Source organism: Pelobates fuscus, chromosome 8, assembly GCF_036172605.1.
Source record: "Pelobates fuscus isolate aPelFus1 chromosome 8, aPelFus1.pri, whole genome shotgun sequence".
NCBI classification, from domain to species: Eukaryota; Metazoa; Chordata; class Amphibia; order Anura; family Pelobatidae; genus Pelobates; species Pelobates fuscus.
In genome coordinates this window covers 98,668,618-98,692,588 of record NC_086324.1, presented here as the reverse complement: position 1 = coordinate 98,692,588, position 23,971 = coordinate 98,668,618, and the positions used below count along the sequence as shown (strand labels likewise).

Genomic DNA, 23,971 nt, shown 5'->3' with positions numbered 1-23,971 from the left:
AGGGGTAGGGGCCGGGGGGGACAATAGGTCCCCCCCCTTATTGATAATTTTAGGGCCCCCACCCGCCGCACAGGGGTGGGGGCCGGGGGGGGACAGTAGGTCCCCCCCCTCATTGATAATTTTAGGGCCCCCACCCGCCGCACAGGGGTGGGGGCCGGGGGGGGACAGTAGGTCCCCCCCTTATTGATAATTGTAGGGCCCCCACCCGCCGCTCAGGGGTGGGGGCCGGGGGGGGGGACAGTAGGTCCCCCCCCTTATTGATAATTTTAGGGCCCCCACCCGCCGCACAGGGGTGGGGGCCGGGGGGGGGGACAGTAGGTCCCCCCCCTTATTGATAATTTTAGGGCCCCCACCCGCCGCACAGGGGTGGGGGCCGGGGGGGGACAGTAGGTCCCCCCCTTATTGATAATTGTAGGGCCCCCACCCGCCGCTCAGGGGTGGGGGCCGGGGGGGGACAGTAGGTCCCCCCCTCATTGATAATTTTAGGGCCCCCACCCGCCGCACAGGGGTGGGGGCCGGGGGGGGGACAGTAGGTCCCCCCCCTTATTGATAATTTTAGGGCCCCCACCCGCCGCTCAGGGGTGGGGGCCGGGGGGGGACAGTAGGTCCCCCCCTCATTGATAATTTTAGGGCCCCCACCCGCCGCACAGGGGTGGGGGCCGGGGGGGGGACAGTAGGTCCCCCCCCTTATTGATAATTTTAGGGCCCCCACCCGCCGCTCAGGGGTGGGGGCCGGGGGGGGCAGTAGGTCCCCCCCCTCATTGATAATTTTAGGGCCCCCACCCGCCGCACAGGGGTGGGGGCCGGGGGGGGACAGTAGGTCCCCCCCCTTATTGATAATTTTAGAAAGCGAGCTGAGCTGTCAGTCAGACAGCTCAGCTCGCGAACGCGCATTCCGCGCACATGCGCGGTAAAGCGCTCAGGTTCTTCATAGGGCGGCATTCAATGCCGCTCTATGAAGAACGCGATTGGTCCAGCGCGAAGCCGTCCCATTGGGCCCCGCGATTTCGTCATTTTGACGAAAAAGGGGGCGCGGCCTAGCGGGGAGCTCGGCGCTGGAACGGAGGTAAGTTTTTAATATAAAAACACCGAATTTTTTTTTTTAATTAATGAAAGTTCATATAAAAGCAAGAAGGAAGGCTGGGGGACCTGTCTTTCTTGCTTTTATATGGTGACTATAGAGTCCCTTTAATTAATCATTATAATTACCGATCCAAACATAGGAAAGGTAAGTACTAGGGATTGGCTCAAAGGTCTCAACTTAATATTTTATTTTACTATTTAAGCTTTTCAAATGATTTAATATTTATAAACATTTAATTTTCAAAATATAAAAAAAAATATATCATGACAAAATACAACAATTTTGAGAAACAATAACATTTAAATGTTAATTTTGAATTAAAGGTTTATTCAAAAATATGAAATCATTTTAACAATATTAAATTGAGGCCAAAGTTATAGGACTTGACCAGTGTATGGAAGATTACAGTTAAACAAAGCTACAATTTGTGTGTGGGGTGAAGTTAGCAAGGTTATATGGTCAATTCTCGATTACCTATATGGTAAGGATAAGCAATCTTTAAGGGTAACTTTACACAAATTCCTCTGATATTTTTGTGAAAGGTTATCAAGTATACAATAAAAGTTGCTTTTAAAACAATTATAACCAATCTTGCTGTCAAGTGAATATGGCAACTGAGTCAAAACTCCCTATAACAAAAATGTTGTATTGGGATGGATATTTTACTGAACTCCAGTACTGCGTACGGCTTACTACAGCAATATATCCCTGTCACTACTATGAAGAGGATATTTCAAGACCTGGGGATTTATGTTTAAAGCATTAATGGGTGTACATCTGGACTCCGGCCACGGAATGCACTGGTCAGACACCAGAACAGGTACTGAAGACATCTTCTGCTTAGTCTGCAGAGACAGACCTCATAATGAAACAGACAGAAGGCAACACTTCCTTTCCAGGAACAGCAAACTTGTAAGTCTCTGAAACAATTTGCCCAAAATGTGCTTGAACCTCACTACAACCTCAAAAAAAGATTGAAAAAAAAATAAGTAGAGGGTGAAGAAAGGTAATGGATGGCTGTCGGGTTGACTTTCAACTTCTGCAGCTCTGTAGAAGCCGGATTGGAAATGGAGGACCCTTGGCACCCGGTGAGGACACAGATACGAGTGTAAACTGTTATTAAATGGTTTGCCCTGTTTCAGGGAAACTAAGCCACCGTACGGCTGGCATCATAACCATTTTAGTGGTTATGATGCTTGAAGTAACCCTTTAAGAAATATAAAAACATTAATTAGCATCTTCAGCAACTCAAGATGTTTTTCTACTGGAAGAATTTCCTCCGAACTGACAATAACGGACAGAAAGTTCATTTTAAACAGTTTCTGTTCTCACAGACTCCATAATTTATGTTTCATATTTTCTTCTTTTCCTTAAGATACCAGTTTCTTGACTAATTAAAACACAAAACAGGAAAATAAGGACAAGGACACAAAAAGAATAACCAAAATAATGTGACTCTGGGAGAGTAAGCTTGGGGCAAAAGTAGAGACTCTATCAAACCCATTAAAACTTATAACCCAGAGACATAGAACTGAAAAACAGACTGTGCAACATCAAATATTTCACCTGGATTAAAAATCCAGAGAATTTCAGAACCATTCTGTCTTTCTGTAGACAGTATACCGTTTCCTGGCACACCTGACAAGTAGTCATCTGCGTACCAGTTAGGTTTAAGTTAAATTAGGTTTATCTTATGTTGGACTTTGCATGCCTCATTACCTACATCAGTATATTAGTTGGGTTAAGAATCCAGGGCTCTAAGTGTATAGTGTATGTCAACAGTGCACATGAACACTGGATAACATGTTGAAGCATATCGTGCTACCATTCACACCCACATGCCTAACACAATTTCAGGAAAGAACAAAAAGATGGGAACATATGTAGGCATCATTAACAAAACCATGTTTATGAAATGCTTTACTGTCTTTTCCACAGTTCAGTAGTCAAATATATCTATATTAAATAGCTGTGTATAGTGGAAACCCAAGTCTTTACATCAGGCAAAGAATTGCTAAAGTTGACCATATGTGCTAAAATAAAAACAAAACCCGAAACAATTAATCAAATCAAAATTAATAAAATCTGTTGAATTATATAAGCATTTATAGGACTCATCTAACTCTGCTTCTCTCTCCTGAACTCTGCACTGGTTACAAAAACATCTGAGAAAGTCTTAACACAAGAAAAAATAAAATAAAATAGATTTATGTATATTTGAGCCGAAAATATACCACTCTGAAGAGTAATTTCACAGCTAAACCTTTTACATAACATATAAACCAAACTGTAGCACAAATACTAGTTCAATTAAAGAATGATGCTTACACAAAGATACACACGATGCATCATAGCTGCTAAACACACTTCACAACTCCAAAAAATGCTTTTTCACCAGCTCTGTTACACAGCCAATCCTAACAAAAATACAATCTAACAGTTTTAGCCTCAGTTACTTTGTGCTACTCACAGCTTCTTGAAGGAGCTGCTCCTGGCAGTAGATATGGGGACGGTTTCCTCTCTCACCTTCTACAACCACACGATATCTGGAAGAGAACAGATGTGGAAACTAAAGAAGGCAGTAGTAGACAAATGGCACAGTATTAAGGTATAACAAGCTCTTCAGCATTTCCTAAAGACTAACGAATGACTCACATGTCTGGAGAATGTACAGTCTGTACATGGCCAGCATAGAGAAGCTTATCATCCATCGGAATAAGAACTCGTAACCCATCCTTTAAATCATCTTTGTCTATAATACAGGAGCGTGGAGCTGAAAAAAAGGGCAAAATAAAATCAAAAATTCTCTACGCAAAAAGATCTATGCAACCATTCTAGATGACCTTCCACAGTGGCGTACTAAAGGGGCGGGGGGGGGGGGGGCAGGGGGGGGGGGAGATGGTCCACTGATATGGGGAGTGCAGAGAGTCCCAGGTGGCACTGATTAGGGGAGTGCCTGGGGCACACGTTGACAGGGGCAGAATTTTGACTCCTGGGCCCCTCTTCATCATGCAAGAAGACACAGGGGCAGCAGAATGCAACCATAGCAACCCATGGCAATGCTATTGCGGCAAAGGAGAGGAAAAGACATGCTGCTGCTGAAGGGTGCAAGATGACTCCTGGGTCCCTCTTCACTATAAGCCTACTATAGCCACCGGCCCACCAGGGAACTGTGTCCCCCGTTCCTGGCCACAGGTAGGAGGCAGAGAGAGGGGAAATAGTGTGATATGTGTGTGTGGATGCAGTGTGTGCGTTTTGGATGCAGAGTCTGTTTGTGCAGTGCATGTACTGTGTGTGTTTGTGGTGTGGGATAAGTACTGGGGGAAGGGGGTGCAGTTTTTTAAAATTAGTTGGGCTTATTCCCTCCTCCCCGCCTCTTGTCTGTGGAGGGAAGGAAGGAATAAGCTCAACTAATAAAAAAAAAAAAAAAAAAACTGCACCCCACTTCACCCAGTACTTATCCTACACAACAGACACTGCATCCACTACACACAGTGCATACACTATAAAAACACACACACACTGTGTACCTATCTGCATGTGTATCTGTGTGTGTTTGCATCTGTGTATGTATGTCTGTATTTGTTTGTGTGTCAGTGTTTGTATCTGTGTATTTGTGTCAGTATTTGTTTGTGTAGCTGCATGTGTGTCAGCTCGTCTGTATCTGTGTGTCAATGTATCTATGTGTGTGTATATGTATGTGTGATTATGTATCTGTGTCAGTGTATGTGTCTGTGTATCTGTCTGTCAGTGTGCATCTGTATGTCTATATAACTGCAAGTGTATCAGTGTATATATATATATATATATATATACACTATGCGTGTGTGTGTGTATGTGCATACATCTTGCCAACACTACACACAAGTACACCCATGTATTCAAACCTCAACACTACATACAAACACACCTTAGTATTAAAACACCACCATTATATATAAACATACCACTGTATAAAAAAAAACACTACACACAAATGCACACCTGCATTCAAATGCCAATACTACATACAAACACACTCCTACATTCACTCACATACTCCATACAAACACATGCTTACATTGAAACACACAAGCACTGCTCAGTGCTAAATACAATTTAAAACATTTGCGTTCCCTGCCCCTCCCCCCATTACATTTAAAATTTGGGGAGAGGGTGACAAATGCCCTGACCTTTGCTAACATGCATGTTTTGGAAGAGACAGATCTCACCTGGAGTGATTGGGCGCTCAGGGTGCATACTCAGAGGAACATTTTCATCTTCAGAGAAACTGCTGTCCTGACTGGGCTCAAAGTCCTCCTCGGCAGCCATGCTTTCCATCAACTTGCTAACTGCTCCACCTTTTGTACGATTCTAAAAGCAAGGATATAATTAAGGCCTGTTCATGGATTTCCAAATAGCTTACACAAAATGTATACCGGTAGAAATATCAGAAAAACAGGTTAAGGTTTCAGAAAAAAATATTTATGGCAAAAAAAATCTTTTTATCAGGCTTTATAGAAGTTCTTAAGAACAGGATATGCCTGAAGGAATATAATATCAGCATGGGGAGTCCGGGGATTTCCTTATGGTAACCTCTGCGTTCATCATTAGCACAGTTTAATTGTTGCACTGTAAACACAATCTACACCCTGGGGGGCTTTTTCTTTAAACAAAATACATACATATATAGGAAAATTAAACTGTTGGTCCATCAAGTTTGTTTAATATTTATCTATTAAATACTTAAGGAATATTACCTTCATAGATGTTTACTATTAGATACATAACAATGTGCTGTTTTATATACTCTAAGCAGAGACTCAAATGGCAGAGTATGATTTATAGTTAAAATATAACCTTGCTTTGCATTCTCATATTCCTATCTTGAGTTTATAAATCAAAGCCACGTGGTGAGATAACATTTCAGACAGACAGACTAAAATGACAATTAAGGGACGTTAAAGATTTTGTCCAACTAGTTTATTTTAGCTTTGTCAACTCACTATTTTGTGAACATACCTCAATTTATTTTATCAACAAGTCATGATAAAGCTGATAAAAGAGGAATTCACTGCTAAAATAGTTACCGACAGTCCAATTGGTAGCTCAACAACCAGGTCCGGTGAATAAAAATATATAGTACACACCATGATGTAAAATTTAAAAAACAAAACAAATAAAAGAGCAGTACATGAAAAGCGCAATTTCAGAATGCTCAATCCTAAGTGCATAGGTGGTTTATATCCCCATCAAGGATCAGAGGGCAGGCAGCAGTGGTAAGGTCCAAGGTAAACCACAAGAATAAAAACCCTCTACTCTCATCCAAAAAACAAACTTCAATTTGCCAGACACTACTGGAACTTCAAATGGAATCGGGTGCTATGGTCAGATGAAACCAAAAAATAGATTTTTGGCAATAAATACTAGAGGTAGCCATATGGAAAAGTTAAATATGGTGGTGGCTTTTTTTGTTTTGGGGCTGTTTTTCTGCAGATGAACTGGACATTTTGTTAGGTTACAATGAATCACAGGCAATCAAATATCAACAAATATTAAAAACACACCTGACTACCTCTGCCAAAAAGTTTAGTTTAAAATGGGCTGTGGCTGTGTCTTCCAGCAGGACAAGGATCCAAAAAATACATGGGAAGTAAAACACAAAATGGTTTACTGACCACAAAATCAAGGTCCTGCCAAAATCAAGTCTCCTGACTTAACAACCACGAAAACCTTTGAGGTGAACTGAAGAAGAGAGTCCACCAGCATCGATAGCAAAAATTGAAGGATCTGGAGAGATTCTGTGTACAGCAATCGTCTCAGATTCCTTGCCATGTATTCTCCAACCTCCTCAGGCATTACAGGAGAAGAATCAGCTGTTATCTTGACAAATGCATGTAGCACAAAGTATTGACTAAAAGGGTGCCAGTAATCGTGCCACAAATATTTAACAAATATATATATTTTTAAATAAACCTGTGTTGTGTTTGCAATTGTTTGATTTGCATGAGAGCAGACTATTATTTGGAAAACAAAGAATGTTTTGCTCATATTTACCAAGGGTGGAGATCACTATATATATTTTGCAGTGTCCAACCTGGGATTCCTGAACTTTGGTGATATGCTGCTCTTGCAAACACCCAAAAGATAAAATCAATCAAGCAACTAAACCACTAACAATTGGATGGCTGACTCCACGCTAAACTGAAGTTTTTTAGGTTTAACCCCTTAAGGACCAAACTTCTGGAATAAAAGGGAATCATGACATGTCACACATGTCATGTGTCCTTAAGGGATTAAATACATAACAATGTGCTGTTTGATATACTCAGAGACTCAAATGGCACAGTATGATTTATAGTTAAAATATAACCTTTCTGATCTCGTTGCCTAACCTCCTTGCATCTTTTTGGGAGTTTGGAGCAATCTCTAACCTTAAGCTCAATCCGGATAAATCCGAGGTCCTCCACCTCCTGCCCCATACAAACCCCCCAATACACCTTTACTCCCAATATCGGTTCAAATGGTGCGACACCAAACTAAAATACTTGGGTATATGGCTACCCAAGGACCCGTCCAAATATACCACCATAACTATCGCCCGCTATTACACTCTCTACAGGCAGACCTTAAGAAATGGTCCCCGTACTACGTCTCCTGGTTCGGGCGTATCAATGCGGTTAAAATGAACGTTTTACCCAGGATACTTTACATATTCCAAACAGTGCCGATCACCGTGCCCAGAGCCTTTTTCGGCTCCATAACGACTGCCATACGCCGATTCGTTTGGAACTCCCGCCCAACCCGAACAAAAAAATCCACCCTAGAACTACCAAAACAGATGGGAGGAACGGGACTACCCTCCATAGAGACTTATTACCGTGCCGCACATCTGCATAGACTGACGGACTGGCACGTACAACACCCATTAAAACAATGGGTGACTCTGGAGCTAGAACAGACGGACAGAAAAATACCCTCCAGACTATGGTTACACACCGCCTCGTACACTGACCTACACACCAAAAATACCCTGATTGATGCCACGCTCAGAGTGTGGATAGCTGCACGCTATCGACTGCAACTCACCACCTCCCCTAGCCCCTTAACGCCCATCACACATAACCCGGACTTGGCCGGCGCCCTATCCCAACAAGACCTATCCGGTCTCCAACAAGCAGATTGGATTTAACTACACCAATGGTTCGGCGCACAAGGACTTAAACCACTCATAGACCTCTGCCCCGATAGAACACCAACGTTACTCGAACAATTCCGATACCACCAAATAAAGACATACTTCCGATCCTTACCGGGACGTGGGCATCTGATCAGACCCCTCACCAGCTTTGAACACCTGTGCGTACACCGAACACACATACACAGGGGTATCTCCACCCTATACACCATGCTCAAGGCCCAAACCAGTGGGGATGTGGTGCTCAAATTTAAGGACCACTGGGAGAAAGACTCAGGGGAAACCCTTACCTCGCAGGACTGGGACAAGATCTACACCCTCACACATAAATGCTCTATCAGTTCAAAGTACAAAGAACTAAATTACAAAATTTAACCCGCTGGTACAGAACACCCGACATTCTACACCGCATGAACGAGAGTACTCCGGACATCTGCTGGAGATGCGGCACACACATCGGCACGCACTTCCACATATGGTGGGCATGCCCCATAATCACCACATACTGGGAGAGGATCAGGGTGGAGATAAACAAAATCACAGGAACAGGGATGCTCTTAGAACCCCTAACGATATTACTGCACCACACCCCCACTCCCATTAAGACTTATAAGAAATCCCTAACGTTACCATTGCTCAACGCAGCCAAGGCCCTTATTCCGGCGATGTGGAAACAGAAGGGGGCGCCTACCCTCCAGCAATGGGTGACAAAGGTGGAAGAAATCCACTCAATGGAAACCCTAACGGCAGACCTCCATGGTAGACAGGAGCAATGTGCACTGACCTGGTATCCCTGGGCAACATACCTAGCCAACAGATCGACGAACCTTAGCGTGATACCCCAGAGGCCCTCAGAATGCCAAAACATACAAACCTAACCTCACCAACTACCCCCCTCCTCCCCAGTGTCTCCCACCCCCCACCCCCCTGATGACTGGACTACGGACGATACCCCCAACGACTAACTCAGACAGGCCCGCAATAGGGGCACATTTAGTCCTAGATAGGATGGAGAGCGCACAGCAGCTGGTAGAATCCTATCAGACTTGTGAAACTTACGCCAAACGGCGGAAAGAGTACTAGATAGGGAGACGTAACACCGGAACCCCACATATTCATCGGTTGGAGAGACAGAGCCGTAGAACTGACTAACACTAGAGGTGGAAACTAGAACAGACCCGACATAAAAGAACAGCCGCCCAACCTAGCAGCCCGACAGACAGTGCCACAGGCAGAAACCCGGACGCACCCCCTAAGAGCGAATAGTCCTGCGCTGAGAATGACTACAGGCATTAAGAGCCCGGGGAGCGCAACCGCACCTGCCTGTAGGCTCCACAGCCGTGAAACACACACGGAGTAGCTATATAACCACGGAAGTAGGTCACGACTCACAGATAAGAGGGGAACCGGCATACTATCGCCGAACACGGAGAGCAGGAGGGCAGAAGGGTAAATTGAGGACACAGTTAGCTACCTATTAACACACTGTATGCAAAGTAACACACCACACTGGGAACTGAGATCGTATAAAATGATGTCACTTGAACAACAACATACCACCTGGCTACCCTGACTGTCATCCAGCATGCTCTCACATATGACCAGCTATACAGCTGCGCATCCAAACATCTTACCATACAACTGCTCACCCACAGAAGTTGATAACTTTATCTGAATTAGCATGCTTGGCTCCTACTTATGTGATCTGATGACCTGATTGTGAATAATTGTTCGCTGACATTGGAGATGTAATATCGCGAAATGATCTTCGCTACTGCTACAGCGTGCACAACAATATATATGTCAAACAATAAAATGGAAAATAAAGATTGTCAAAATATATATATATATAACCTTTCTTTGCATTCTCATATTCCTATCTTGAGTTTATAAATCAAAGCCACTTGGTGAGATAACATTTCAGACAGACAGAACAAAATTACAACTAAGGGACGTTAAAGATTTTGTTTTTTTCTCAAACTAAATTACCAAAATGTATCTTATTAGCAACAGATCCTTTAAGAGTTGCAAGTTAGGAGGTGAGGCATCCACAGATCGGATTTGTTATTCCAGCACAACACACAGATGCTCACTCAGATTTAGATCACCTTTAACTCTTTGTCATGTTCCTCAAACCAATCCTTGTCCAGAGTAATTTCTGCAGTGTGGTAGGATGCATTGTCTACTGATAGAGGCAATTTACATCATGGAACACCATTGCCATGAAGGGGTGTGCGTTGTCTGCCACGATCTCCGAGTAGATGGTATGTGTCAAAGTAGCATCCGCATGAATGCCAGGATCCAAAGTTACATAATTATATAGGCTAAAATGTTTACAGGTTCACATCTTTTCTTGCCGTTGATCCAAAATATGGCAAAAAAATAAAAAAATCCAGTTTGAAACACTTTCCAATTTTGCAACAAACTAGGAAAAAAAATAAAAATCTATCTTGACCCCAGAATGGCAGTTCGATCTCTCCTTGGATCAAGAAGTTCCTACCCCACATATTAGAAATTAAGTCCCTGAATATTATTTATTTGCACATCTGTACAGATGTTGATAAAGCCACATCCTCAGGCAGAGAATTCCACATCCTTATTGTTCTTACTGTAAAAAAACAACTTTCTTTTGTCTAAGTACATCTAAACTAGGGGTGATATAAAGTTTTTTCCACCCTAGGCAGTTAGCGGCCCTCTCATTAATTCCACATCACCTTCCAGTCCACTCACCCCCCACCCCATCTTTTTAGCCTTTCAAGATTCTCTCTATAAATATAAATTGGTGAAAGCACACATTATAGATACAAATAATACCACAGCTTTAGTACAAGGTGTAAACCAAATAGAGCTTGACAGCTGCTTTTTGGGCAAAGATTTAGTAATAAACACAATTAATAATATTCAAATCACCCAGGATCACAGGTCTCATATTACACATGTTCAATCCCTTTGCTGATATACACATACACTTACAGATGTCAAGCTCTGTTTGGTCTACACCTTGTACTAAAGCTGTAGTAATATTTTTAATAATATTGTGCGCTGTCACCAATTCTGATTTGTATTTGTGTTTTAATCTATGTGTGTGGTGGAGTGGCCCACATAGGTGATAGTAGCACCATGCTGTATCTTTTACCAATTCCCTTTTATTGTTGTCTTTACTAGATTCTCTCTAGATTCTTGAAGTTTCCTTTTCTTGGTGTCTTTAAATCCAACTCATGCTGCACATTTACTCCAACATCTGTCTCCTCCCTGCTATTTTTCTGCCACTCTATTTTTCTTCTGTTTTCATTCTAATTGATCAATCTTCCTGCTGTGTTGAAAGTTGTGCATTGGGACTCTGCATTTGAGCGTGTGATGTAGGGAGGATGTATGTCTGTTTTGAAGACTGTATTTTGAGTGTCTGGTGATGTGCCCCCATTAAGTTTAATATATAAAAAAATATATTTGCCTCCTTTAAGGAGTGGCATGCTCCTGTAAAGGTGCTGGTCATTTACCCTTTGCTAGCGTAATAATCCCTGGAGGTAAAGGGGGTACTTGTGGTCTGCATGGTCACAAGGGCAGCAGTTTGAGTTATTGAGAAGCAGCAGACTGCAAGAGAGTGGACAGCAATCTACACCTGCCAGAGGTGCAAACCATATGTTCCCAGGTAATAATTAAGTGGCACTTTTGATCTACCTACCACCAACTCTGGAAATGCAAGACACCCCATTATGAAATTCCTTGCTCTTGACGTGCACACCCTCTGTGGTACACAAACTTTGAGTTGACAAACCGGGTCTATAATAATTCAAAAATCCGTGTATTTAAAGGTTTTAATTATATAATTAACATTTTAATTCATATTTTTTTTCCATTTTAATGTAATATACCTTTACAAACATACATTTGTTAAATACAGGGGATAAATAAACATAATATAAAAATATTTTGGAAGTCACAGTTCCTCTTACTACAATGTTAAGTGCACTTGGACGGTTTATTAGAATTAGTTATGTTGGGTGTTCTTCTTTAGGTTTTTATTTTACAAATGAATAGTTTTCTGTTCTTCAAATCAACAGTTTCTACCCCACAATCTCAATTTACAATGTTCTCCTTTTTGTTTCAATACTAAAAGTTGTAACTGTAATTGTAGTCTTCACTTCTGTGAGTTGGACATCAGTTGCCATCTACAATACAAAGCTGATAAGCCATAATCCCCATACTTTACGGTGTGTGTGTGTGTGTGTGTAGAGCTCACAGCAGAACATGCAAAGCTTGTACGTACATAAACAAAATAAATGGTCAACTCCTGCCTAGAGTGTTAATTCAGTTGTAAGTTTAGTTATTTCTGGAGAAATGTTATCCTTTACCTCTTTCTTAGCATCCTTTGCTTTCAACTTCAATCTACTTTTTCGACTGGAGCTCATCGAACTGGTGACCCTGAACTGATCTTCAGCTCCAGAGCTACAGCCGCCAGTGAGAGGATAGCTCTCCTTATTTTTCTTCTAAATTTAACAATACAATTACAAAAAATTAAATCACGAAAAATATAAATAATTACAGAGGTACAGCATGCAATATTACATTTAATAGATTTGGAAATTAATACTTTGTAGTATCACCAAACAAATATTCTAGACTCATGATAAGTAAAAATGCCCTCAAACTGGATGCCCTACTGTCCATGTGGAGTGCCAATATGCCACTTTGTCCCTGTAAGAAGCCCCTTGCTCTCATGGGAGCCACTACTGGTTAAGGCTTTGCCTTCAATGGAACCAAGCTGCCTCAAATAAGTGCTCAGACAGTGGGGAATTATATAATATAATTGTATCACCCCCCTACCCCAAATATGAAAAGGGGAACTTCTTAATTCATAGATCAGTGCCTAGATAGGAGTAGCCTCTCTATCGATATCCTCTATTAGTGATAACGGAATGTCAAGGCAAACCCCCATGTCCCCCGCCACCAATAGCCCTCCTCTTCTACCTTGGATGGCAATGGTCTGAGAGCAAAGACTTATTTGTGCCTTGAACTTTCAGCGTATCACTGTTCTCCAAGGTTAGACCAATCTGTACCTATCATGTTGAATTCTAATGTAGAGGAGTTGATATATGGATGCAGTGGAGCCTTGATTTTTGTTAAAATATTTCAAAACAGATTTACAGAAATATGTGAACTGGTATCCCTTTAAAGGACATTATAGGTAGCCAGACCACTTCATTACAATGAAGTGGTCTGGGTGCCATGCCCCTCTTTTCCCCAACAGCTACTAGAGGCACTAGACTAAAACTCTGCTATTTCAAGAGACCAAATGTAGAGACAAGCCTCCCAATTCTTTGGACTGGCTGAGATCATTGGTCTTGATAATCTCAGCCATGTAGGTGAGATGGCAGCATGGAGAACAGCGCTGCGAATGAAAAAAAAAACCGAAAAAACAATGTTTTTTTTCTCCCTGCAATTGGGAGCTGGGGACCTAAATGGCCAAAAGTTTAGAAATACACATTTGTATTTAACTTTTTGCAAATTCGTCTAAAAGAAAATACACATTTTATTTTTACCTTTTAGAAAAATATTGATTTCATAAAATTGTATTCTGATCAACTTCTGAAGTAGTGTTGTTAGTAACCGTGATACACATTCAGTTTCTTTCACGTTTTGTTGTTTACTCTCCCCCCCATATACTCTACCTCTTCTTATGTGTTCTGTTTATGTCACTACATTTGTCTGCACCATGTATAAATACTTTTCTTTTGAATAAATCATCACCTTTTCATCGAACTTCCTCGTGAAACTTTGCTGGATGCTACATGAGTGAGGTTCAAGTCTTTTTGCTTCATTTATTACCTTGTGGAACAAGAAAACCAGCACCGTGGGCATCAATTGTACAAGTTTGGACAAAGTGAGTGATATACTTTATTTTTTTCTGACAATATTATAACTTGTTATACTTCCAATTGGGGTAGCGCCACAAACATTTATGTGCTTCTATTTAAATCTTGACTTAGGAGCTCTCAAAGAAGAAAGCAAGGATTTTAACAGTAACATATTTTTGATGTATATGCAAGTCACCTTTCACACCAATCTTATCTGTCAAAAATACCTGCAGAATGATCAAATTAGATTTAGCTGCAGTAAGAGAAACACTATCAAGAAGAAGGAAAACCAACATTCAAATGGTTTTAGCATGTGAAATGATCTAAATGGATAATTTTCCCTTTCAAATATAGTTATTTAAATGGATAGTTAATACATTGCTAACGATAAATACACACACCAGTCAAGCCATAAGACTTGATTGCTTGTAGGAGTATGCAAATGAGCTCAACAAAGAACCATATTTTTGCCTCATAATTCCACTTTATACATGGATTCCTTGGAGTATGTGTCTGCTGTGTACAACAGCTTTGAAACACAACTCAGGAAGATGAGCAAAGCCAGTGGCCCACTCATGGACAGCTGTTTCGTTGTTAATGCATGAGGTTGGTTACTGGCATGCTATGGAGTCTTGGCGTTACTTGTAAAGTACATACCAAAAGAGTTGTGGTGGGGAACAAAGTGTGGATGAAAACCCCTTCCACCTGAAGTAAGTAGATGGTTAATACATTGCTGTGTATGTGTTTTAAATGCATATACATAAATGTAGGTTATCCTCATTTGCCAATACATTCTTATGTTAACCACTCTAAGTACAAATAAATCCATTGTATGTTCCAAAGCGCACAAACAATTTAAATACAGTGTACATACCTTGCAATAAAGTTCTTTCCTCTCTTTTACTTTCTTAGGACTGATTATTGAAATTTTGCCACTCCGGATAGGTTTAGAGGCAGTATGAGCATTGGTTGATGTTACAGGTAAGAGAGCTGTAGAATTGCTAGCATCATGAAGGAAGATGCGCTCGCTGCGGCGCCGGCTCCACAGGTCATCATCACTTACTTCAGGTCCAAATTCTTGACTAAAGTCTTTAGGCGATTTTAGTTTCTTCAACTTTCGAACCTTGTCAAACTGTTTTCCATTTTCACTACTGCTGTCTTCTACTATACCTGAATTGGACCGCCCTGCTTCACTTGTATTGATTGGTGTCATGATTGGTGATGATTTTCTCAGAATCTTTGCCTCATTTTCTGAATCTGTATATTCAAACTCAGTACCTGTTAACATGAGGAGAAAAAACAAAACAAAACACACAATTAACAACTAAAGGGGAATGGTCGCTAACACCATTGAATAAAACATAGTTCCTCACTGGTTTAGATTTTATCTAGAAGAGCCAAAGTGGAAAGATATAGCCAACAGAAGAGCCTCATTTGCTGCAAATTCCCATGGTATACCCTGCCCATATCATTTTTTTCTCCCTCCCCTATAACCTTCACATCATTTGCGGAAAAAATTGTCATTTTGTCAATTTGTCATTTTGTTTGTCCACCCGCCACAGGTCTATCCCTGTTGTGTGTACCTCACCTCCACCAAAAACCAGAGCGAGATAATAGCTTCTTGATCCAAGTGGATATCTGACTACCATTCTAAAGTCAAGAAGGAACATTTTCCTAGTTTGTTCCAAAATTGCCAGTGCTTCAAACTGTTTTTTTTTGTTTGTTTTTTTACGTTCTTTAGTTCAACAGAAAAAACAGAGGTGAGAAATCCTGGACCTGGACGCATGTCACTTTTCAGCTATGTAACTAAGTAAAAGTAGTCCCTTCTTTATTTTATTTCTTTTAATTGCTTTGGAATTCTAGAAAATTATAGAAAGGGATAGCATCCAACCAGAGACGGCATCAATCTCCAACAAATGTGTAGGAATCCAATTGGCATGGGAACATAACCGCTTCATATTACTTTAGCGGTTTTATTAGGCTCAGATAATAAGAAGCTGTCGTGTGTCCATGCTTTTGAATTTTTCAATCCTGATAATCCCAGCCAATCCACAAATATCCCACCGTGTAGCATTAGGAGACTAGGCTGCATGAGTGGTACATGGACTTCATTAAGTGCAGGTGTTGCCTTCAATTTTATATTTCACAACTCAAGTACATGTTTCTTAAAGTGAACAAAAACAGACAAAATGAGAACTCTGTTAATGGAAAAAGCTCAGAGAAACCTCAAAAGCATGCTCTTCAGTTAGTCACAGCTCAGGTCATGTTTTTGCACACTTGTGCGATTGCAGAGATAGACAACAACATTTGAATATCAAACTTATCCCGCTCATAAGTAGTTCAGATCCCGCCCTTTAACATGCAAATCTTCTCTGAAGGTTGTAAGGCAGAAGGCATAAAAAGATGTGTATACTTGTCTATAATTTATATATATATACTAATCTGAAGGAACACTATAGTGTCAGGAACACAAACATGCATTCCAGAAACTACGGTGTTAAATCCATGGGTCCATGACCCACTTGACAGAGCAGTGAAAAGGGATTTAAACTTACCTTTCCGCCTCCATGGCTGAGATGATCTCAGCAAACCCAATGCTTCCCCATAGGAAACACTGCACCAATCAGCATACCCCAACAGAGATGCATTGAATCAATGCATCTTTATGGGGAGCATTCAGTATAGCGTGGTGTAACCGCTGGTAACCCTACTTACCACTATAAAGTCTTAAAGCATACAATTTAGCAGGGCTGGCCGTACAGATATCTTTAGCCATAATATTACATAGTTCATCAGAGTTCTCCGTTTAATAGAAAGATAGGGATTGTTTTGAAGGCAATAACGTTTTGTCTTAAAATATTTTATTGGATATAAATAAATATAGACATATAAAAACGTTATATTTATAACAATATACAGCAGAGTTTATACTATTAAAGTATATGATTGCAATATAAATAAAATAGAATAACATACCCACTTGTTCATACAAATCAACCTCTCAGTCTCGTAAAATTTAGCACCATTCTCCTTCCAAATTCTCCCCTCTATTCTTAATATTAATAAGTACACATATTTATACCTTATATTTTCAATTAGGTCAAGTTAGCAAAACAGAAAAACAAACCCTAATCTACCTTAACTTGGCATGTAGATTACACCATGGCCATTAAATGACATTGCCTTGATTTGTTAAATTCTCATAGGAAAAAAAAAAAAAAAAAAAACATCTTAATCAGTCTGTTGTCATTACCTAGACATCTTAATCTTTGTTTGGACTAAAATTTAATGTTGAACATATACAAGGTTGATGACTTGGTGTCACATTAACCTAGGACAAAATGGCATCTTAACGTTGAACATCTTGTTTACGTATCTAGGTAAGAAGTCTATTTGATAAGTAAAGAAACATTGTATGAGAAACAATATTTTCCATTTCTAACAACTTGACAGTTTGCAAAATCTCTTAAAGACAAAGCACATAGTTTAGAAAAATACCATGTTTCATTCTAAAAACATACTATATATTTGAAAATGTCCATAACAGTGGAGGGGCTCAACATCAGTGCCTCACACTGTGCTACATTGCTAAAGGAAACATCTAAAGTGTTGGCAGTCCTAAATCTATGGAAGCATAAATGAAAAGGATGCATTCATTCAGTGATTTACAGGAGGCTAAGGCATGATGGGTTACAAAATCACAGGTAATTTACATATCCACCATAGATGGAACTTTCAATATTTAAAGGAACACTATAGTGTTAGGAATACAAAGCAGATTTTCCAAACTAAAACATTATCCATTTACACAAACCACTATAAATATTTTAAAAGAGACTTCCCACACTCTCCATGGCAGTTCAACCTGTTGGGAGATGAGATAAACATACCCCCTTTTAATACGTACATATTAAGTGTACATATAAGTGTACGAGAAAACAACAGCAGACCAAAGGGTTAAGGATACCCATAACTGGGGTTTTATGGCAACATTATGTTCCATCAAATTATACTAATTCCATAGAATAGCAGCTGCTACTAACGTTAATATTTCAAATGTAATAGAACTATATGCAGAGCCTGTAAAAAAAAAAATAGACATTTCTTGGTTTTGTAAGTTTAAAAGATGCTAAGCCTATGAATTATGCATTTACTATTTGAAGCAGCACACAAACACTATGCAAATTTAAATAATGTTTGGGGTGAATGCAGCATATTCCTTTCCTAGCTTTTGAATTGAACAGAATACCTCCGTGAGGGCAATTCATTAATGAAGGCTATGTACGGTTTGTTACTGAACACGCCTGGTTTAGCAAAAATGAAAAAGAGGTACTAGCCTGCTAAAGACTCCTGTAAAAAGTGATAGAACCAGCTACCTACTTGATGCACAGACCAATCTATTTGTTTACGCTACCCAAATATCAATCTATATGTTTACAATACTCCTGATTTTTCTCCTTTTGCTATCAAATATCTAGAGGGGGATCATTAGTTGCACTTGAGCTTTGTAGGTGTATTCCCTTATTTTCCCTAACTGCATCCTGACTTGTAGAAGTTATATGGCATCACATTGTTACAGTACTCTCATAAATGATGCCAAGCTGCAAAACAATTGATCTCCAGAAGCAGCTTTTACTATCGAGGCATAAAGATGCAGCCCACTGTTATCAGGTCAGAGCCTTTGACTAGCAAGGTGGCAAATGTTTAGTGCCAAGACCAATTTCCATTGAATGATTATCTGAATTTGCTTAACACTGACATAGGTGGCTGGATTAGGAGACTGATTGGATATGAAGAGTGAAAAAGACTCATTTGATATTGACTCCAAGACAGCAAGTCTATGAGGAATTGGCTAATGGTGTCATCAATAACCAAAAGGCATACTATTATTGGAGGAATTGTGTGGCAGAAATGCCTCTGCCACATGTTCCTGAAGGGGCCTGCTGGCTAGCCTTCTGCCCAAAGACTATGGGCCCTGCAAAAACCCTGTGAAAAGACTTTGCTCGTGCAATTTCCCTATATGTTCGGGAACCGAAAAAGCGCATGTACCAGAGACCACCCGTGTGCTTGTTAAGCCCACTTGACACTTTGTAACGAGTTCCACTGCAGTGTTCTAATTGTTCATCATGAACGCAGGCAGCGGTGTTTGGTCGTCGAGTTCATGGAACTGAAATCGGACACAAACTCCCAAACACGGCTGGACTTCCATCATCGCCTACGTTCAGTTCTATACAACTTAGAAGGGCACTGTTTGGTGGAATCGTTCCCATGAAAAAGGTGTACAAGTTACACATGTTAACTATGGATTCCATTCGGTATTTTATGTACTTTTATACTCCCGAAAGAGACCGACAGTTAGCACTGATTTCATGGAACTGTTTGGACCATGTGTGCGGTCGGTCAAATAATTGACTTCAAGGGAAAAAACGAACCACTGAACCGATCTGGGTGATTTTCGGATATGTTGGTCACTTTTGTGTGGTTTCTATGGATTTTGAGGGTACTTTTGGGATGTTTATAAATTGTATGTTTTTTGGGTACCTGATACAAAAAATTTGCTTCTCAAATATTATCTCTCAGGCCCAAAGGATCATGGGAGAGATTTCCCTGTATTCTTGTATTGGAAACCCCTTGCAGGGGTTTTTGCATAAAAGGGTGTGTGTATGGCCTCCAATAAACCAGCCTTGGCTTATGTGTGGGGGGGAACAGCTCTACTGCTATATCACTTGCTCTGTTACTGGTTATACAGTGATACTCTCTTGGAGGAGAGGTCTTCCATGCTGGGAGCTGGATCCAGGTGTTTGGTCCAGGGTGGGAAGGGACGGTGAGACCCCACCCAAGCTGCGGCGGCTACAGTGGTTATGGTGTTTGGTGCGGTGCTTATAGTACTCTGTGAGCACTAGGAAGAGTGATTGGCAGAGGTACCCAGTCGGGGTGCCAGGCAGTCCGCCACAACTAGTAATTGAAAGACAAAAGAGAAGATGTACTAGTCTTGAGTTAGAGACGCAGTGTGACATCAATTTAGAGACCAAGGAAAGGCAAATGGTGACAATGCAAACACCGCAATCACAATGCAAACATCATATTAATACTGACACAGAAGGCTGATCTCATAGAGCGATCAGCTTTTGTGTGAGCCATTACAGTTTTAAAATTCCACTCCAACATACCTCATCGTTACCCATTACTTCTTCATCCCTATATTCTTATCGCCCATTTTTTAAGTTAAAAAAAAATTAATAGGGGGCGGGGCCTGAGCATGGAGCTGAGAGGATGCTATCCTCTGGAGCTCCTGCACCAACCATCAAATAAAGCGGATTTTCATAAACCAAACAGCAACAAATCTTGACACAAAAGCCACAAAACAAGAGATGACACTAAGTGGAGCACAATGACACCACTCAAGCGACAGGACAAACGCCAGCCACTCTACAAGCAACAGAGGCCTAATCACATGGCAGGCGCGGGAGGGACGGTCACTCTCCCGCCGCTAAGACTGGCTACCCCCGTTCCACCCCCCTGGACCGGTGGAGGATATCTCGGTCCACCTACCCACACAGAGCGCTCACCTTCGGGACGCTCCAGGGCGCAACCCCGATCGACGGACGCCACGAGGCCCAACCAAAATGGCCGGCAGCAAGGCACAGGGTCCGGCCCTGCAGAGCCGACACATCCGACCCGCTCACCTCTGGCACCTGCGGATGAGGTGGATGCCACCTTTGAGCTCTTCTGGGCGAAATGGGAGGCCCGCTTAAGAATGGCAGCACAGGCCGCTTGGACAGCACGGGAAACATGGAGGCAACATGAAGAGGAGTCGCAGAGGCCCCAACCGGGCAAGACGCCTCCAAACATAACAGCAACCAACCGCACACGTCCACCTGGGCAGATATCCACCGGGAGTAAGGCGGTGATGCAGCATCCCCGCGGGCAAACAACCGCTAGACGCAGTCGTCGGAGATTGCCGCCAAAAAGCAGTCGGAAAGCCCTGTAGAGACACTCTGCACCTACATACAGAGAAGGGAAAAATGGTCCGGTCTAGCACCCACCACAAGGGACTGGCAAATGTATACACAGGCCTACCTAAAGACCCATCTCACAAGAGCAGCCCATGGAAGCGACACATGCAAGACAGAGCTTTGAAGTACATGCCATATGCATACGCTGCCTTCTTGAACCCCCACTTCCAGGGTTTCAGTTTCCCAGACGTGGGAATCGGCTGACTGATCAGGTCACTGACCAGTAAAGCTCCTACTATCCTGGAGTTCTCACTAAGCAGATTTATAATGCTAATTTTAAGTACTACTGTTTTCTCAAGTTTAATTCAAGCGGACATTATCTTATACAAGCGTCAACTACACTACTTGTTTCGCTCAATACTCTATGCAACTAACTATAGTTGCAGTGCTTAAGCTTTACCCAGCACTAACTACTTTATCTATAAGGTTTTACGCATATATATGTCCTAGTGGTAAAGTGATATTACGCGTTACAAAATACTGAACATACTTAAACATTGTGACTAGCAAGTTTCAGCATAATAATTAAAAATATGCAGTTTCCAAATAGCCTACACAAGAGCAACGCAACCTGTATAAACTTTCACACAAGCCAGCTATTACCACACTGAAAAATCACACTACCACACTACAACTATTTTAGCATAACTAGCCAAGCACTGTTAAGCGTTGACCTTTTCACTTTATTCTAATGACTTCACTGTTTAGCCAAGCTGATGATTGTTAAAATTATATAAAACTGTGCAATTCCTCATGCCAATGTTCAACTTAAGTACAATCTCAGACATGCTGTTTTGGTGTATGTCATTGCTATGTATAACATGCACATCCAAAATAAAAAATAAATAAAAATAAAATACAAACAACCAAACCACACAATAAGCCATAGATAACCTTGATAAACAAGGCTAGATTTAGAGAGAGCTGTGGGTGGGTAAGAGAATTGCGATATTTTGGACTAATTGAAGAATATTTGAATATTTTTGGAAATTTTAAATGGCAGACTGCTAAGATATGCCAAATCAAACCAAGGCACAGTAAAGTTTGAAATCTGTAAAGTCTTCACTTTCCAAAAAAAACACAAGTATACTGCGATCCACTGTGTGTGAAAAATGTAAACAAAAACATACTATTATAACAGACTGTGTCATACATTGTAGAAACATAGAATGTGATGGCAGATAATAACCATTCGGCCCATCTAGTCTGCCCAATTTTCTAAATACTTTCATAAGTCTCTGGCCTTATCTTATAGTTAGGACAGCCTTATGCCTATCTCCTTTACTGTGTTAACCTCTACCACTTCAGCTGGAAGGTCATGCATCCACTACCCTCTCAGTAAAGTAATACTTCCTGATATTATTATTGTGGCAGAATAGCAGACTCTAAAGTTCTTACTTCACTGCAAAAAAACAAACTACCAGGTTCATAATTTTAGCTCTCTAGTTTGAAAAACAAAATCTGCCAACCCAAAATAAGTGAGGAATCGGACAGGGGATGTATGGAGCATAATTTCTTTGTTCATGTAAGGTTTAAGAAATTCACAGCAAAACATGAAGAAAAAGCGTGAGAAAAAAAATAAAACACAATACAAACAAAGCATTTCTAATTTGGCAGAGATCTGGGTCAAAATTGCTCTAGTATAACTACCTAATTGCTAATAGACAAATGTAATTTGACTGCAATTAAATTCACAATCCCAGCATACCAGATTTAGACAACAGCTCTAAAACGGTAATGTGCACCGTAAAATATATGAGAATCCCAGGCATTCAAGTTATTATCAAAACTAGTACAAATATATTGTGGGGTGCTTTATTTACTGAAAAACATGTGTGCACAAATAAGCAAGTCTGTGATAATGTGTTTCTTAATTCATGCAAAATGTATAAGATGAGAGAAAGTTCTGTTTGTTCTTTAAAAAACATTAAAATGTATTGGTGTATCAAACGAAAAAGAGAAATTACGGTTGCATAGATAAAGTGAAAGCTGCTCTGTTCTTCTTTAGCAAAGTACAGCAATAAAGGCCCTAAACCCTTAAAGCAGGGGTGGGGAACCTTCGGATCCCCTGATATTTTGGACTACATCTCTCTTGATGCTTTGCCAGCTTTATGGATGTAAGAGCATTATGGGAAATGTTGTGAAAAACATCTGGAGGGCCAAAGATTCCCCACCCCTGCCTTATAGGGTTAAGAGGAAGTGACCATTCTAAATTCTTAAAACAACTAAAGATTTTTGCTAGCCTAGCAAAAACACAGTGTATATGCAGATTGTCCAAAAGCTGTGGCTTCTATTTTCATCAAGGACAGGAATATATTGTGTGGTTTCCTTCTCAAGGTCCAAGTTAAACTGAATCATAGATCATTTTCCATAAATGGCACCTCCATAAAATGGAGGTCATCCTCTGAGATAAATAGCATTTTGCTAATACATCAGACTCTGCTCTGGCAAAAAACTAAATTCAGTTTCTCCAAATTCCGAGATTTGGAGTAAATAGTGAGTGAGGGCTCAAATGAGTCAGGCATTCAGCTTTTTGCTTAGCCTCTAATCTCAATGTTTCATTTAAATCTTTTTTTTTCTCCTATGTTTGTGAGCAATTTAACTTGACCAGGCTCTCTGTGTTTTGCTTTTGTAGTTCCTTTACATGTTTGGAGTAAGTGGTTTTCTTTCTAGTTTCAGTTTTTCGAATATAGCGTGTATCCCCATACTATATACATCAGGTATATATACCTGATGCTTATTAGTCTACAAATAAAGACTTTTTAATTCATGTAACATTAAAACTAATTTTGTTTGTGTATGATGATGAAAAAAAATAAAAAAGTTTTGGTTTTCTTCC

General features: G+C 40.7%; 1 protein-coding gene across 4 annotated transcripts in view; it reads right to left on the bottom strand.

The window, feature by feature from the left end:
* The window catches only part of TNRC18 (trinucleotide repeat containing 18), a 170,979-nt gene that overhangs the window by 26,992 nt on the left and 120,016 nt on the right, over nucleotides 1–23,971 (bottom strand). For 3 of the 4 annotated variants that reach the window (XM_063430182.1, XM_063430184.1, XM_063430183.1), the window contains exons 18-23: nucleotides 14,991–15,394; nucleotides 14,010–14,087; nucleotides 12,614–12,748; nucleotides 5,296–5,437; nucleotides 3,740–3,857; nucleotides 3,555–3,630 (exon numbers count right to left, since the gene is read on the bottom strand). In XM_063430182.1, coding sequence (XP_063286252.1) covers nucleotides 3,555–3,630; nucleotides 3,740–3,857; nucleotides 5,296–5,437; nucleotides 12,614–12,748; nucleotides 14,010–14,087; nucleotides 14,991–15,394 — 953 coding nt within the window. The remainder of the gene's footprint in view (nucleotides 1–3,554; nucleotides 3,631–3,739; nucleotides 3,858–5,295; nucleotides 5,438–12,613; nucleotides 12,749–14,009; nucleotides 14,088–14,990; nucleotides 15,395–23,971) is intronic. The other variant, XM_063430185.1, reaches the window with a different exon arrangement.